Here is a 17620-nt window from a genome sequence, read left to right as displayed (position 1 = left end):
TTGTAAGGGAAAGTAACTAGTGTAACTTCTCGAAGATGTTTACTTGCCTTCCAGCAAATATGTAAGCCTGTGTTTTCAACATCTTGGCGTAGTGTTTAGGGATGCAGCCTATCCAACTGATGAGAGGACTTACAGAGGCAATCCCCATTTCCTTAATGAGATTCCAGGCTTAAAATCTGTTGTTATGCACAGATGTGCAGTGACATTTACCAAGTATGTGCTGATATTTTTGAATTATGCACACTGTTCGAATGTGCCAACCTGTAGGAAATTGTGTCACCATAAGAGCTGTCAGCAAAACCAGCTCAGTAACTTGCCAGAGAAGGAAGTTGATGCTTGAGCCCAAAATATGCCATTTGGAGCCTGCTGATGTGCTCTGGACCCTCTCTGTACAGAAGAGCCCATTGGAAATGAACCTCGTTAGAGTGCAATGGCTACCCAGCCTCTGTTTGCTTTTCTAAAGTGTTACAAGCCATCTGTTCAATAATATTCAATTCTAGAATTTTCCTGGGCTCTGACTTCCATTAAATCACGGAAGGCTTTTTTTATAATAGAATTAAGAACTGTCCAGAAATGAAGAGTCGTGAGACATTTGTCCCTAAAAGTGTCAGGCAGGAATATGTAGGAGTTGCTCATTCAGCCAACATTGATTGGCTTTTTACCATGTGTCAGGACCTGGGAATACACTACGCTGGGGATAGAAAGATGAACAAGACATACTTGTAGCTTTCAAAGCGCTCTGTGCTGCTATAAGTCAGCCTTCTTGTCTTTGACAACGTAGTAACACTCTCCGTCTTACCTTGATTTCCCTCTTAACCTGGGCGCCTGCCTAAACCTGTGTGCAGTTCAGGGGTGATGTTTCCTTCTATTATTGGAGGTAGTGAGTCAACTTCATGACTGCTCCAAACCTTGATTGTCTTTCAACTTTCTCAGAATTCAATGTCCATACCCTACAGGGTTCCGTTTCCTGAGCGTTTGTAAGATGGTCACATCACGGAAGGACATCCAGGAGTGAAGAGCGTCTTAGGTGCCTGATATCCTGCTGTGCGTCTACGCAGTCATCTGACTCCTATCTGAAAGCAGTTTCACGAGGCCCTGTTATTATCTGTTTCCTCAAATAGTCTGACGAAGCCTAAACTACTTGTCCCAGGTACCACAGTTCCTCTGTGGTGTAAAGATACTCACACAGGCCAGGCCCCACATGGCTGGTTTTCACTCTCCAGCCTGCACTCTCGTGCTCCCCCACCCCTTTCCACTTTCCTGAGTCTTGAAGTTTGTGCATAAATTGACTGAGTCTCCATTTCCTGCATTAAAGTCAACAAATGGTACTACCCTTTCTCTAGACATTTGCTTATCACTAAACTACCATCCTTTTGTACAGTTCCCCATATGGGAGGGGCTGTTGTCTCAAGATAATATCGTCATGTACTTCATGCAGATCTAGGCCTCTCTGCTCTCCATAGGGATCTATTAGCTCCTGCTTCAGTTGCTCCTTTGAGGTGATCCATTTTACCTTCTTCTTCTTTTTTTTTTTTTTTTTAAAGATTTTATTTATTTTCAGAGAGAGCACAAGCAAGGGGGGGCAGCAGGCACAGGGAGAGGTGGGCTCCTTGCTCAGGGGGACCTGAGCCAAAGGCAGGCAGACGCTTAAGCAACGGAGTGATTCAGGCGTCCCACCAATTCACCTTGTCTGATTCAGGAATCTTCTCTCCCCCATTATAGCAAGTCTACCAGAGCACTTCCTGCAATGGGAAGCTTCTTCGTGTGATACTCCTTCTGGCTTTACATCGAGTCTTAATTACCAACACTGTGAATTCTAATTACTGGTGTAGTTCTTTCCTGGACAAGTCAGAAGGAATTGTTTCTTCGTCCACCAGAAACAGTGCATGGTGGGCTGGCTCCAATTTGGCTTGAGATGGAGCAATTAAGGCTATTGGCATCAAGTGCGTGTGTGAATTAGGAGGAAAAGTCAAAGTTTGCTTCAAGGTCTGTGTCTTGTTTATCGTTGTGTCACTGGTACCTAGTAGAGTTCTTGGCATGTGGTGAAGTCTCCGTAAATGCAAACACGTAGGATGTTTGCAGTAATCGTCTCCCAGCTCCTGACTTCAGACCAGCCCTTAATTCACTTAAAACAGCTCTGTTGAATTTACTCAGTATCTAATAAACCCCATCGAATCTTTTAGGACAGTTACTGAGTTTTCCCTCTTACCCACACTGAATATCCTCTGTGGCTTCATCTTTTCTCCAGATTGTATCCCACTTGAAACCTAGTCCCTTACTTACCCTACAACCTTTGATGGGTACTGTGAAGACCTCACAATAAGACTGTAGTGTGATGTAAATCATATATACATGAATACCTGTGAAGCCAGGCAGAACTGTGATAGCCACGATGGAGACACAATCAGAAGTCTCTCTCTCTCTCTCTCTCTCTCTCTGTCTCTCTGTCTGTCTCTCTCTGTCTCTCTCTCTCTCACACACACACACACACAGATTGACTCACTGACTGAGTTCTAGCTGGAGTGAACTGGAAAGTCTTCATGGAGAAAGTGATCTTTGAACTGGGACTTGGAGAGCTACTAGAATTGTCATAAGTAGAGAAAAATAATTGGATCCAAGAACTGAGAGCAGGGAAAGAGAGAGTGTGTTTGGAAGCTGGACATTAGAATCATGGGATGAAACAAATGTGTTTAAGGGATTGTACGAGATGAAACTAGGAAGGTACTTTGCTCTAAATATGGATTAAGTGCAAGGGTGGAGGTGTTTTGCTTTATTGGCAGTAGGGAGCCATTTAATGTTTTGTGTGTGGAGTGACAGGATGAGGATGAGTACTTAGAAAGGTCCAGCAATGACTAGAATCGATTCTCCCTCTGTTTCTCTGCAAGTAACTCCCCAAACGATGGTGTGATCTTTACTAAACTTCACTAAACAGAACCAGTGGCGTTTTAGTCTTCTACAACTCTGCTATTACCTGTGGGTCTTCTGCCCCTCACCTTCACTCTTGGTCCCTATTTGGATCTGAGTTACACAGAAAGCCACCTGTTTTGTAGGGGTTCCTTCCCCCATTTCTTCCTGTTCTTTCCCCCACCATACCTGGTCTTTGCTTCATGCTGTGGTTGTTTCCGATGACTTCAGGTTTGTTTATTTGCTTGGGTATTCCTGCACCCTTCCTTGCAACCCCCAGCCCCCACTACCGAATTTTATTGAGCTAGGTGTCTGCAGGTTTCTAAATAATTGCCCTTTGGTTTGACAGATGTAAGATGATACAATGTATCGGGAACAAGGACTGCATGGGGAAAGACTGGGACACTTGGGGAATTCCCTGTCGCCATAGCCCCCAGCCCTAGCTTTGCACCCCCAGAACTTGTTAGTTATCAGCTCCTAGGTTTTAGTGTTTACAGGCTTCTGGCTGGAATTCTCCAGATGCTGAAGTCCTCCTCACCTCAATTATTAATCAATGGAAATATATATTCCCTCTTGTTCTTTTGATTTCCAAGTATTTAATGACCATGGGTAGGGTGGTTAAATGGGACAGAAAAACAGAATGAGGAACGCAGATACTCTTACCCCAGTTTCAGAAGCATGTATGTGTCCGTAAATAGAACCCAGGCTTCGGAGTCAGAATGACAGTAGCCCCACTAATGTGTGACTGAACAGTAAACTTAGTCTCTTTAAGACTCTGTTCCCATATTGATAGAAAGGGGATAAGAATATATCACACAACGAATATAGGATAAACTAACATAAATGCAACAGACATCAAGTTCTTATGTCCTAGAGTAAATGTTCAACAGTGGTACTCAAAATCATCCCATTAGTATCCTATCTGTATTAAAAATATCAACATTCATTTGGTCCTTGCAGTATCCTTAACATTTGAGAGTAAAAATTATGATAGCTCATGTTTTCGTATTTTCCAAAAGTCACCACTTGGCCTTATTGGTTACTTGAAATGAAGTATAAAGTTGAGCAGAATGTAGAGAATTGTAAGCCAATTCTGTTGGTTTCATTGAGGTAGCTGCCATGCTGACATGGTGACACTGCTAATGATTTTTCTAAGTTTATAATGCAATGATTAGCTGCAGTGTTCAACTTTACAATCCATTATCTTAATAGAATACATACTTTTTCTAGGCAAGAAAGTTTACAATATCACCTCCATACTTACGGTGAGGAAATTAATGTACAATGGAGACTTCATTGTATTCCAGATGCATTGGACACAACAAATGGCCTTTTCTAAATATGAAGCATTTGTCTCAGAACATCCTGGCAGTTGGAATTTGACTTCAGGCTCACATGTGCCTTAATAATGTTGGGAAGAAGTTGTGGGCTGCATGGACCCCCTCCAAGCATCTGATCTGTCACTCTGCGTGTCTGAAGGATCACAGATGATTCAAGGATTGGGAGATGGGGGTGGTGGTAAAATGAAACTTCTGGGAGCACTTGAGCCTGTAGTAAAGCACCCTTATGGTGTGAGCTGGCACTCTCAAATGTGGAAGGTGAAGTTCTAGTGTGAGCTCGTGACAACTTTCCTTGTCCTTCCTCATGCATTTAGCCCTCAGAAGCTTCCAGTCCACTTAGACAAAGTATGGATCAATGGAAAGTTGCAAATGAGACCCACCTATTCTCTGAAAATGTTTCTTGCAGACAGGGGCTGACATGGGGAAGAATAAGTTACTCTGGAATCCTTGTCAGAACACTGATGTTCACTGCAGGGGAAGGATGGTCAGACATAGCTTCACACTCAAAACGGTTTCTCCCCATAGGGACTTTGATGGTCTCTGGTGATTTTCCTATGAAGTAGGATAGAAATGGATTTTATTTGGACAGAATGTTACACACATATACACACACACACACACACACACGCAATTCAATTTGAAAAATATTTGGTGAGCTCTGAATTTGTGCCATCCTAAAGAACAAGAAAAGCATGTGAAGAAATGATGAGTATTGCTATTCCAGAGCAGTACGGACTGATAGAAACGTGACGTAAGCAATATATGTAATGTCAAATTTTCTGGTAATCACATTAAAAAAAGGATAAAATGGCTAATGATTTTGAACATTTTTTCATGTGTCTGTTAGCCATTTGTATGTCATCATTGGAAAAGTGTCTGTTCATATCTTCTGCCCATTTTATGATTTGTTTATTTGTTTCTTGCGTATTGAGTTTGAGAAGTTCTTTGTAGATCTTGGATACCAGTCTTTCATCTGTAGCATCATTAGCCATCACGGAAATTCAAATCAAAACAACACTAAGATACCACCTCACACCAGTTAGAATGGCAAAAATTGACAAGGCAAGAAACAACAATTGTTGGAGAGGATGTGGAGAAAGGGGATCCCTCCTACATTGTTGGTGGGAATGCAAGTTGGTACAGCCACTCTGGAAAACAGTGTGGAGGTCCCTTAAAAAAAAATTGAGCTACCCTATGATCCAGCCATTGCACTACTGGGTATTTACCCCAAAGATAGAGATGTAGTGAAGAGAAGGGCCATATGCACCCCAATGTTCATAGCAGCATTGTCCACAATAGCTAAATCGTGGAAGGAGCCGAGATGCCCTTCAACAGATGACTGGATTAAGAAGTTGTGGTCCATATATACAATGGAATATTACCCAGCCATCAGAAAGAACGAGTTCTCAACATTTGCTGCAACATGGATGGCACTGGAAGAGATAATGCTAAGTGAAATAAGTCAAGCAGAGAAAGACAATTATCATATGATTTCTCTCATCTATGGAACATAAGAACTAGGAAGATCGGTAGGGGAAGAAAGGGATAAAGAAGGGGTTGGGGGTAATCAGAAGGGGGAATGAGACATGAGAGACTATGGACTCTGAGAAACAAACTGAGGGCTTCAGAGGGGAGGGGGGTGGGGGAATGGGATAGGCTGGTGATGGGTAGTAAGGAGGGCACATATTGCATGGTGTGCTGGGTGTTATACGCAACTAATGAATCATCGAACTTTACATCAGAAACCAGGGATGTACTGTATGGTGACTAACATAATATAATAAAAAAAATTAAAATAAAAAAAATTCACTTTGTTAATGTGAAATATGAGCTAGCTCACAAAAGGTAAATACACCCCCTCACCCAGATTTTACTCATCCAACTTGAGTGACATTAAAAAAAAAAAAGGATAAAATGGAATATTATGCAGCCTTAAGGCATGAGATCTTGCAATCTGTGACAACATGGGTGGACCTGGCTGGTATCCTGCTAAGTGAAATAAGTCAGACTGAGACAAATACTGTATGATTCTGCTCATAACTCTAAAAACAAAAACCCAAACAAACAAATGGATGAACAAGCAAGCAGAATCAGACCTATAAGTACAGAGAACAAACTGATGATTACCAGAGGGAAGAGGGGCGGGGTTGGGCAAAAGGGGTGAATGGGGGGGAGGGATAGGCTTCCAGTAATGGAATGAAGAAGTCCTGGGGAGGAGGGGTACAGCATAGGGGATATCTTCACTGATACTGTACTTTTGTTGTATGGTGACAGATGGTAACTACGTATGTGAACATAGCATAACATATAGAGAAATTGAATCACGATGTTGTACACCTGAAATTAATATCACGTTGTGCGCCAACCATAAAAAAAGTAAAATAAACTAAAAAGCAAAAAAGCGTAACTTTTAGAGTACATTTTTACTTAATACATCAAATATTTTTTAACAAGTAATCAATATAAAATTATAAGATATTTTATGTTCTTTTCCTACAGTCTTCCATATTCTGTGTGTAATTTACACAGACAGCACATTACAATGTCCATAAGCCTTGTTTTAAGGACTCCGTGACCACATATGGCTAGTGGCTATCCTATTGGACAGCACATATTTAAAATTATCAAGGGCTAGGGAAATATAAACAAGCTCGCAAAATACTTGGAAATATCTGAAAAGGGAAAAGAATAAAAGTAACTTTGAGCTGAGCCTTGCCGGGATGAATGAGCATTTTAGGAGGCAAGAGGGTAGAAGGTCCCTCTAGTTTCGGGGATGAACATCAGCATGAGCAGGGCCTGGGGCAGATAGGCATTAATGTGAAGGGTGTGGGCCAAGCCTGAGGATGGGGAGACGTGGGAAATGCCACTAGTTCTGCCTATGGAATTTGAACTTTGTCTTGGAAATACCACGTGTCAGTGTCTTTCTTTAAATATTGGTGAGTGTGTCGCGGAAAATTAAAAATCAAAACATGAAACATGTTGTATTGGGCAAAGTAAATCCTTTGATCAACTTTTTGTTCATTGTGGTAAAATGTACATAATCTATAACCCACTAGAACCATTTTTAGATGTGCCGTTTCGTGGCATTAAGTACATTTATATTGTTGTGTAGCTCTTACCACCATCCCTCTGGGGGGATCTTGCCTCATCCTGAACTGAAGCTGTCCCCATCAAGCACCACCTCCCTATCCCCTTCCCCGGCCCCTGGTAACCACGATTCTACTTGCTGTCTCTACGAATCAGATGATTCTAGGTGCCTCATGGCAATAGAATCATGCAATGCTTGTCTTTCTGTGTCTGGCTTATTTCACTTAGTAGGACATTTTCTTGGTTACCATGGTGGTTACCCATGATGTAGCATGTATCAGATCTTCATTCCTTTCTTAAGGCTGAATAATCTTCCATTGTATGTATGGGCCACATCTTGGATATCCATTCATCCTTTAAAGGACGTTTGCGTTATTTCAGCCTTCTGACTATGGTGACTAATGCTGCTGTGAACATTAGTGTACAAAGAACTATTCATGTTCCTGCTTTCAATTCCTTTGGGTATATATCTAGAAGCAGGATTGATTGTTGGATCCTATGCTAAGTCTCTATTTATGGAGCCGCTCTACCATTTTCCATGGTATCTCCACCATTTCCCATTCCCACGAAGAATGCATGAGAGTTCTAATCTGTTCACATCTTTGCCAACACCTACTTATTTTAAGAATAGCCATCCTAATGGGTGTGAAGTGGCATCTCATTGTGGTTTTGATTTGCACTTGCCTGATGTGTAATGGTGATGTACATCTCTCCATGTCCTTATTGGCAAGTGCAGGGACTGTCGATTGGCATCTCAAGGTAGGAGGAGGGGAGCAGTTTTCCAAGAGTGAACCTTAACTTCAGAGTCTGATGCCATCTCTGGGTAGATAGTGTCAGAATTGAGTTAAATTGTAGAACATCAAACTGGTGTCCTAAGAGTTGCTTGTTGGTGTGGGGAATCCCCCCCCCCCCAGCCCTGCCCCACTGGAATTATTACCAGAACTTATGTACCTCCCATAGACTCTGTCTTGAAACACCATCATGATGGGCATTAAGCCTTTAACTTTTGAATTTGGGGGGAGACCTATTATGTCTATAGCACCAGGTGAAGAACCATGCCTTAGAAGATGGTCTTCTGCAGAGCCTTGAATCAGCCCTTCTCAGCTCTTCCCCACAGGGAGTAGGGGAGTCTGGGAGGCCTGAGCTGTGTACTCACAGCCTGGATACTTCCCCCCTGCTCATACTCACTCTTGATGTGTTGTTCGATTACAAGAGACCAGGAGATGACACGTCTTTCCTGTAAAGGGCCAGATACTATCTGTCAAAACAACTCCATTCAGCCAGAGACAATATGGAAACAAATGGGCGCAGCTGTGTTCCAATCAGATGTTTCATTGGCACTGAAATTTGTGTCCGATAATTCTCATGGGTCATGAAATTTTTCTTTTTAAGAATTTCTGCCATTTGAGGGGCGCCTGGGTGGCACAGCGGTTAAGCGTCTGCCTTCGGCTCAGGGCGTGATCCCAGCGTTCTGGGATCGAGCCCCACATCAGGCTCCTCCGCTATGAGCCTGCTTCTTCCTCTCCCACTCCCCCTGCTTGTGTTCCCTCTCTCGCTGGCTGTCTCTCTCTCTGTCGAATAAATAATAAAAATAAAATCTTAAAAAAAAAATCTGCCATTTGAGAATAGAAAACCCATTCATAGCTACATGCTGTATAAAAACTGACCATGGGCCCAGTGTGGCAGGGAAGAAGGTTTGGTGGCCTCTGTACTAGATCACAAGTTGCTTAAAGGCAGGAGCTATACATTTGTTTTCTCCCCCCTATATGTAGCACCAGCATTGGCTAGATTGGTAGAGAATAAATATGGGCCAAATAGATACTGGCGATTTTAAGTGTTGTATACCCACACATGCTTTCTCGGCTTTCGTCCAAAATTTGATTTGCACAGTGGGTGGATTCCCCAATAGAATTTAAGCCAAGCCCAGATTTGTGCTGAGAGTCTAGCACAGTTTCGTGGCTCCCCCTCTGTGGTCATCTTTGTCAAGCAAATTCAGGGCTAACGGTTGCCTATTTGAAGGTGTTCTTAATGGACTCGTACACTTAGAGACCTCAGAGGAATGGGAATTGGCCTGTTTGCCTCTGAGTTCAACGGGTCCTTAAGCTGAAGAAATGATCGTCGTTTCAGCAGAGAATTTTACATACTTGAAAAAAAGGAAAGCTCCCGTTCCCAACACTTTCTATGCCTAATGCCCTTGAGACTTACATGTTCAACTGTAATCATTAGGGTGAAAATCACAGGCACTTTATTTGTCAAGTGCCTTTTCCCTACAGAGATTAATATACCATTTTAAATCAAAGGTACATGGAAAGATTTTTTTTTTTTCAAATGGTAAGTTATGGAAGTGCTAGACTTACACTCCAGCCAGCTATTGAAGAAGCAAGACGTTAATCACAGCTCAGATAATACCACATTCTTGATAACAAGGCAAGGTGATTATTAGTCATGCTTGCCCACCTGTGAAATGCTGACTTGACTAATAGGTATATTGGCTGAATACAGAAAAGGTTTTGGCATCTCGCCCAAGGTCATGGACAAATTCGCAATCTAGTCAAGCCATGTTCATTATCATGCAAGATATCTGAAACCGTTTCACTTAGAGGCATTCCAGTAGCCCATGTAAATAGGAATCACAAGATAAAATGAAATGACTGGATTCTGTGGACTTTTAGAGCTCATCTTTCAATACATGGATTATGAGGCCTGATTAATTCACTTTAGATATTCTAATGTAACATTAGAGTCCACCTGGGCTTGCCTTTTTTTTTTTTAGGTCAACTTTATGTACGTAAATTACATTAATTAACAGACCCAATCCAATGCTTATCAAATGAAAAGCTAATTTCTTGAGTGGGGAGAAGTTAAAAGAAGTGAGATATGGACTTTTCTCTGGGGGTAACGTACCAACTTAAGGAAACCTGATCTAGACACAGAGATAATAGCGATATGGGTAACGTGCTACAGATGGTGACAGATGGGGCAGAAAGCTGGCTCATCAGGAGGGACGAGGGACAGGGCCTGGCCTCCTAGTCTGAACTCAGATTCAAACTGTTACAAAGAACTTGGTCACAACACATGTGTGCATGCCTGTACACACACCACACCACCCCGCCCCCAACCCCCGCCCCCACCGGAGACCCTCCTCACTTAACTCATAGTACCGTGGCCTCTGCTTGGTACTGACTACTTCTTGTTTGAAACTGTGCATGCAACATATTCCCAGGACCATTTTCCTCCGTTTCTGTCCTATTCCCTCTCTGTCTTGTGGTTTTTACAGCAAGTGTTGTTTGGCAGCAATGGTGCTGGTCTGTTTTCTGCTTGACTCGGGTGCTTCTGAATCCAATTTATGCCCCTCTTAGATGAGTCTTTATCAGCTATCATTGTGATGCTCTCTCGGTGGAAGAGCCTGTAATAGAAATTTTCATACGCTGCTGCGGGGAGGATGCCGGTGAAGCCTGTGCCCTGGGCAGGGCCTTCCCGTGTATGCATGCTTGACTTCCCTGAGACCTTCTGCTTCGTCCTTTGAGGTACAGGCAGGATGGATGTATTTAATAGTGCAACTGCTTGCATTGCCACTATTATTAAAATAAAATGGGTGTATCCTAATTCATCCTTTGGAGGAAGACTTTGTATACTGGAAATACCTAGGAACCATTAAGAATGATGGTGAATACAGAATTGTTTTTTTCTTGTAAGCATTCAAACACTTTTGATGTATCTATGGTATATTCTTAAATTCTGGTTCTTTCCTTTGTTTTAAGATCGCTGATAGCCTTTTGTTGGTCATCACATGAATCCCTGCTTCCTATGCCTGGTTTCCAGGCCCCCCTGCAGCAACCTGCTCTCAAATTATGGAGCAACCCCAGGGTACCTGGGTGGCTTAGTGGGTAAAGCGTCTGCCTTCACATCAGGTCATGATCTCAGGATCCTGGGATCGAACCCCACACGTGGCTCCCTACTCAGCGGGGAGCCTGCTTCTCCCTCTCCCTCTGCACTGCCCCCACTTGTGTGCACGCATGCTCCTTCCCCGCACCCCCCCAAATTAAAAAAATATATATGGAGCAACCCCGCAGAGTCTCAGCCTTTTAGGTCTGTGGTATCCCTGCCTGGAGTCCCTGGCCCCCTCCCAGCCCTGCTCTTGTGCTCTCCCCACCCAATTTCCCCTCCTCCATCTCTCTCCTAGCTCAGCTTCTGCCATTTCTAAAAGACTCTCCTTCTGGTGAATCTTTTCCTAAATTGGCAATCCTTCATGGTCATGTCATCCAGTCGTACGGTTTGTTTCAAGTGAACAGGTGTTTTGGAAAGGAGCCTGCATTCAGCCGAGGCACTAGAATGTAGCTGGAGAGCACCTGTGCCTTGAGTGTTGTTTTTGATGGTTCATTTTTAAAGGCTGCCGGGCATGGAGCCACGAGCACACCAGCCTTTGCTGCTTTGTTCATTTCCTCATTAACTGAGCACCTTTTTTCTCCAATAAAAGAGCAGGCCAAGGGAGAAGTCACGTTCTAGTTTCTTAGCTTCCAACAATTCTGTGAGGAAAAATTAGGTAAAATTCAAAGATAGCGCTTTACTGTGGAACATATTTCCTTTCTCATGTTTCCCTCTGTGCTCTGTGTTCCTCATAGCCCCTCCCCATGTGGCACACCTGCAGCCTAATACTCTGCCCCTGTCCCCTACCGCAGATGTCCATCCATTACATTCAGTGGGCTTAGTGAGAGAATTGTCCTCAATTTTTCCATGTTTGGTCCATTAAACTATAAACTGTCTCTAGTCCCTTGTCTTGCTCCAACCCCTGCATGGTCCTTACTTATCCCATCCCCCACGGGTATGATCTGTGAATTGGCTTTCTTCATTTGTGTGCTAACTTAAAATATTTTCTGTTGTGGGGGCGCCTGGGTGGCACAGCGGTTAAGCGTCTGCCTTCGGCTCAGGGCGTGATCCCAGCGTTATGGGATCGAGCCCCACATCAGGCTCCTCCGCTATGAGTCTGCTTCTTCCTCTCCCACTCCCCCTGCTTGTGTTCCCTCTCTCGCTGGCTGTCTCTATCTCTGTCGAATAAATAAATGAAATCTTTAAAAAAATATATTTTCTATTGTGAAAATTTGCAAACATACATAAAAACAGAGAGCATAGTTCAATAAGCATCTTGTATGCCCATCACACAGATTCGGTTATGGAGACTTCTAGTGTATTCTTTTAAAATCTAAGTTTATCTTATTACATCGTTTTGTTACCCTATAGCATCTTTTTCCAAACTTGTCTCTTAGTTGTGTGCTTAATAGATCAAATGGTGAACTTCTGTGGTATTCCATTTCAACACTATTATTGTCAAAGACTGTGTACGTAAGAGACTAGAAATTAAAATTCAACAAACATATCTACGGAACCTCACAGGACAACTTTGGGCACAGGTTACAATTTGTAAAAATGAGTTGCATGTAGAAATCATTGCGCGATTATTTCTATTATACTAAATTCACCTCTAGGCCTGAAGATTGAGTTTTCACCTCTGCTTTTTACAATGAAAACGTGATCATTTGAGTCATTAACACCATCCTGGGTTAATCACCAGGGAGTGTTATTAATTGTGAATTTTTCTTTCTCTCCATGTGATTTTGTTCACAGATAGTTTTGAAAGCACTACATTTTTTCAGTGTGTACTTAGGCATTCCCATTTCCTAAGGACAGAAGAGCAACAAGAATCTTAATAGGCAGTAATACTAGATGGAAAATTACGAAGTCCATTTTGCCTGTAAGAATACTTGCCTCCTTAACAAAACAGGATAGCGTGATGGGATCAGCCGTAAATGAAGGTTCGTCCTCTCCATACCTCTCCTGAATCCCTCCTCTCCTCTGCATGATGTGGTTCATGGTTGAAATTGTCTAATTTTTCCCTGTTTGTGTTCTTTTTCTCTTCTCCAGCTCTCGTAAATGTGAAACTCTGGGCCATTGATCGACAATGTTTTCAAACAATCATGATGAGGACAGGACTCATCAAGCATACCGAATATATGGAATTTTTAAAAAGGTAGGATGCTTTATTTTCTTCTTCCAAGGATGCTAATTATCTGTGCAACCCTCGTCTTTGACATGCAGCCCAGGGAAGGCTTTGTCTTCATCTCAGGCTGCATAGCCTACAGATTTGTGGAAGCATATGAGTTTGGATGGGATTCTTTCTGTTTCTGGTACCAATTTCCATGATAGTGAAACTCACCTGAACGTTCTCGTGGAGGAGTGAGGCTTAGAGAAACAAAGGAGAATTTGCTTGAACAAAAAGGGGTATGAAGTCCATTCCTAACAATTAATCAGTTAATATGTCTGCAGTACCTCTTCAGATTGAATCCTCTCTTGTGTAAAATTCCATGTTAAAGGTCAGATGACTAAGATGGAAAAGTTCCAAGATGAAGCTCGTTATCCTTTAATCCTGAGTTTAATTTCCCAAATTAAATTTGTTTTATGTTGCGGTTCTGAAATATCAAAAGCTTTTCTTGATACCGTGTATTACCATAATTCAGTATAGCATGGAAATTAGAATAAAAAAAACAGCTTTTTCTTTCTTAGGAATATCCTGATATACACTGAAATGCCTTTCTTTGCCTCCAAGCTTACTTAAAAAAAACCACACACACACATTATTTTATCATTAAAAAGAATATTGACAACTTTTTTTCCCCAAAAAGTATTTTTTTTTTCTTTTGGAAACTGAACCATCCTTAAATAGTGACATACAGATTGTTTGCTAAAGAGGGGGTATAGTGTCGCTTAAGATCTCATTTTTCAGAGCTAGAATATTAAACTGGCTTTTTCATTTTATATATATATATTTTTTGGTGAAGAAATGGTTTCCGTGAAACTAAAAAAATCTAAATCCCATTTCATTTCAGTGATACATCAGGACAGGTATCTGTTGCATTTCCTTATGCAATTTTAGTAGTCTTTACTTGAGTATTTTATGTAATTTATTTCCTGATTCATTGTTTATTCATTTTCATTTCCACATATCTGCTTATATTCCTGCTAAGGTGACAATAAAATTCTAATTTGATACCAAGTAATATATTAAAATTATCAGGGGGTTGGAATTTTTCTGGAACGTGATTGGATAAAACACTTAGAAGTAGCAATGTAAATTTGTTTGGAGTGCATACAGTATAGTTGGCAAGGAAATTATTAGGTGCCGTGCACGCGTGGGTCTGTATAGGTCCATATTTGTGTGTGTATGTCAATAAATATGTGTATATGTTGGTATGTTTGGGGGGGATTAGAAAGAGAATAGAGAGACGAAGAGACTGAGGAGATAAAAACTTAAAAATGCAAAATCAAAGTGGAAGTTACTGATTTCTTCTGATGCAGGTTTAATGGAGAAAGATCCCAACTATAATTGATAAAATCCTCGTGCGTGGGGGACAGAGCCTGTTCTGTGTCTCCCCTACATAAGTGTTGGGCACTTGGGATGTAGGTTTCAGCTTCCGTAGTTTTGTTTTCTCGCGGAAATGGAATCGGTGTCCGTGCTCTCTCCCATGACCCACAGGAACTTTTTTACGGGCACTAGTGGAGGCGATGAAGAATCACTGTGCTGTTGTTGGTGGTGTTACTGTTCTAATTAAGCGCGCATATACTATCATTTCTGTTGTATTTTCAGAGCTACGGACATTTGTTGACAGTTCAAACCTTAAACAATAAGGGTTGGTTCTCCAGAGGGTGGGAACGCATCTAGCTGGCCAGCTTAGATTAGGAGACATCTAACTGGTAGGATGAGAGGCAGGCGTGGACTGTCACTTTCCCTCCGGCCACTCTGTAATGCATCAGGTCCGTGTCACTTGTGAAGGCAGCACTGGGCTGGGAGCCCAAAGAGGTGACGTGGGGACCAGCATTATCTGGGGCTGGCTTTCATCTTCCTAAATGGGTTACCTGGTTCTCTCTAACCCTTCCAAGGCTCACGGCTGCTCCTGAATTATACACAGCCTCATTAGCTGGATATTCAAGGTGTTGCCACAGCCATTTATACCTGCTCTCCCAGCCTCGAGTCTTCTTGCCGCAGGCAAACCCAATAGTTCCATGTGCCCAGGCAGCCTCTCAGTCCCTGTGCTTTTATACGGAGCACTGCCTCTGTGTCCTGTTTTTTGTTCTTCCCATCAGTGTTCAAATCTTATTATTTTTTAAGATCCAACCAAAAGCTTCCTCTTCCACAGTTCCTAACCTCATTCCACCAAGAAGTATCATTTCCCTTGTTGGAGCGTCATCTCTACCATGTGTCTCAGTCTCTTTGTTTTATTATATAATCTACTAAACTTCTACTTCTAGGCTATAAACTTCTCCTAAGCATCTTGGTATCCTTCTTTGGCACAAAACTTATTTCGTAGATAGGTAATTTATAGGACAGTATGGATGGGACCAGTACACAATTCGCAGAGCCCAAAGACAAATGGAGATTGAGGGCTCCTTTAAAAAAAATTAAAAATGTCAAGACTGTGACAGCATAGTATTAAACCAAGCGTAGTCATCTTGTAAGCTTGGGCCCTGTACTGTTGCCCAGATTGTACACTCATGAAGTGAAACGAGTAAATACTCTTCTCTCCTTCACATTCCTGTATAAACTATTTATTTTGCAGGGCTGTTAAGAGATGTGTATAATATCCCCAAAGGAAATGATAGATATTGTCAAAAACTTAGATGACCAAACTTAATTAAAAATTTCTATCATAACTAAGAATAGTTTATTTCCCTATTTTTAAAAAGATTTTATTTGAGAGTGCAAGTGACCATGTGAGCATGAGCCGGAGGGAAAGGGAGAAGCAGACTCCCTGCTGAGCAGGGAGCCCAACATGGGGCTTGATCCCAGGATCCAGGAATCATGACTCAAGCCGAAGGCAGACGCTTGACTGACTGAGCCACCCAGGCGCCCCTATTTCCCTATTTTTTTAAAAAAATTTGCTTACTACTCTTTTATATAATGTAAAATTTCAAGTTTTATGTAGTCAAGTCAACCAACTTTTTTCCTTTATGGCTTCGTGTCTAGGAAGGCTCACTTAATGGTATGATTATAAAAATATGGACTTAGTTCTTCGAAGTTCTCTGGCAACCTGTGTGTGGGCAGGAGTCGGGGGGTGGGTAAGGGATGTTTTCCTCTAATGTGCTTTTGCTAAAGCGTTCATCTCCAGTTTTCTACCATAGCTATGGCATGCTTTGTATTTTGTTAAGGAGCTAGAGCAATTGGGATAGTCAGGAAGATAACCAATCAGGCTGAAAGAAGATGATCTTCTGTCACTGCTCGTCTCCCCATGCTATGCTTCCTCTTCCTTTTTCTGAGTAAGCGGTAGGTTTGGAGGGTGAGAAAAGGGGACACGCCAGGCATGCACGTGCACGGCCAAAATGCAAACATTTTCCTTGATTGTCGAAGTTGGCTTTTATTTTCATTCCAGTGCGTTTACCCATTTTGTAGCTCCCAGTCATGTGGGTTGGCCTCCTTTTCGCCATTAAATGCCACACCAAACTCTCAGTCTACGTCTTTTATCATATTTAGCCATTTCTTTTTTGTGCCTCTGTAACATTCCCTGATGTAAACACAGATGTTCCTCTGCAAGCATAGCACCAAAAAAAAAAATAAATAAAAAAAATAAAAAAAAAAAATTCAAGGGGCAGTGCTGCGAACCAGGGCATAGTTGCTCTAGGTCCCGCGGTGGTTTTGCCAGTTGTGAGCATTTCCATCCTCTTTGGCTACTGGAAAATGCTGTTTAAGAAGGATTCGGAAAAAGGAGCCAAAAAACTGCCAGAGTTAATTCGTGTTGCCTTTTTCTGAGCATATCCTCTGTGCCGCTCTTGGCACTGGCTTCCATCCCAGAGCAGCAGAAGGCAGCTGTGTGGCTGCCAGGTGCGCTTGTAGAACTGGGATGATACTATGACCATGAGCGTGAATGTCTATTTATGTCGCTGGCCGCACTGATAAAGGAGAGACGGGGACCATTTGGAGTTTAGGCTACTGCATGGATCCCGTTCGTCCTCAGAAACCATGGTCTCTATTCACTAAGGGATCTTGGTAAGGCAGGTGGGCTCATGTCCTCTTCCTGCACAAAGCCTTTTTATGGCTTCTGACCACCCCTAAAATAAGGCCTGGGTCTTTGAAACCCTGCCTTCCAGGGCTGCTTCTGGCCTTCCCCGGTTCTTACCACTCTCCCTCTTCTTCCTCATTCTCTCTGCGCCAGCCCCAGGGTGGCCTTTCATTGCCTCCATGCCTGTGTGCACCATGGCCCCTCGCAGTAGAGCTTATCCTGAGACCCCTCGCCCTTTGAATG

General features: G+C 42.4%; 1 protein-coding gene across 2 annotated transcripts in view; it reads left to right on the top strand.

Annotated features, from left to right (window-relative positions):
- PRKG1 (protein kinase cGMP-dependent 1) overlaps positions 1 to 17620 on the top strand; it is a 1185830-nt gene that overhangs the window by 738414 nt on the left and 429796 nt on the right. For both annotated transcript variants that reach the window (XM_026503976.4, XM_026503975.4), the window contains exon 4: positions 13251 to 13356. In XM_026503976.4, the coding sequence (XP_026359761.1) occupies positions 13251 to 13356 (106 nt within the window). The remainder of the gene's footprint in view (positions 1 to 13250; positions 13357 to 17620) is intronic.

Source organism: Ursus arctos, unplaced genomic scaffold, assembly GCF_023065955.2.
Source record: "Ursus arctos isolate Adak ecotype North America unplaced genomic scaffold, UrsArc2.0 scaffold_7, whole genome shotgun sequence".
NCBI lineage: Eukaryota > Metazoa > Chordata > Mammalia > Carnivora > Ursidae > Ursus > Ursus arctos.
Note: the sequence above shows the minus strand (reverse complement) of the source record. Positions and strands in the feature narration are given on the sequence as shown.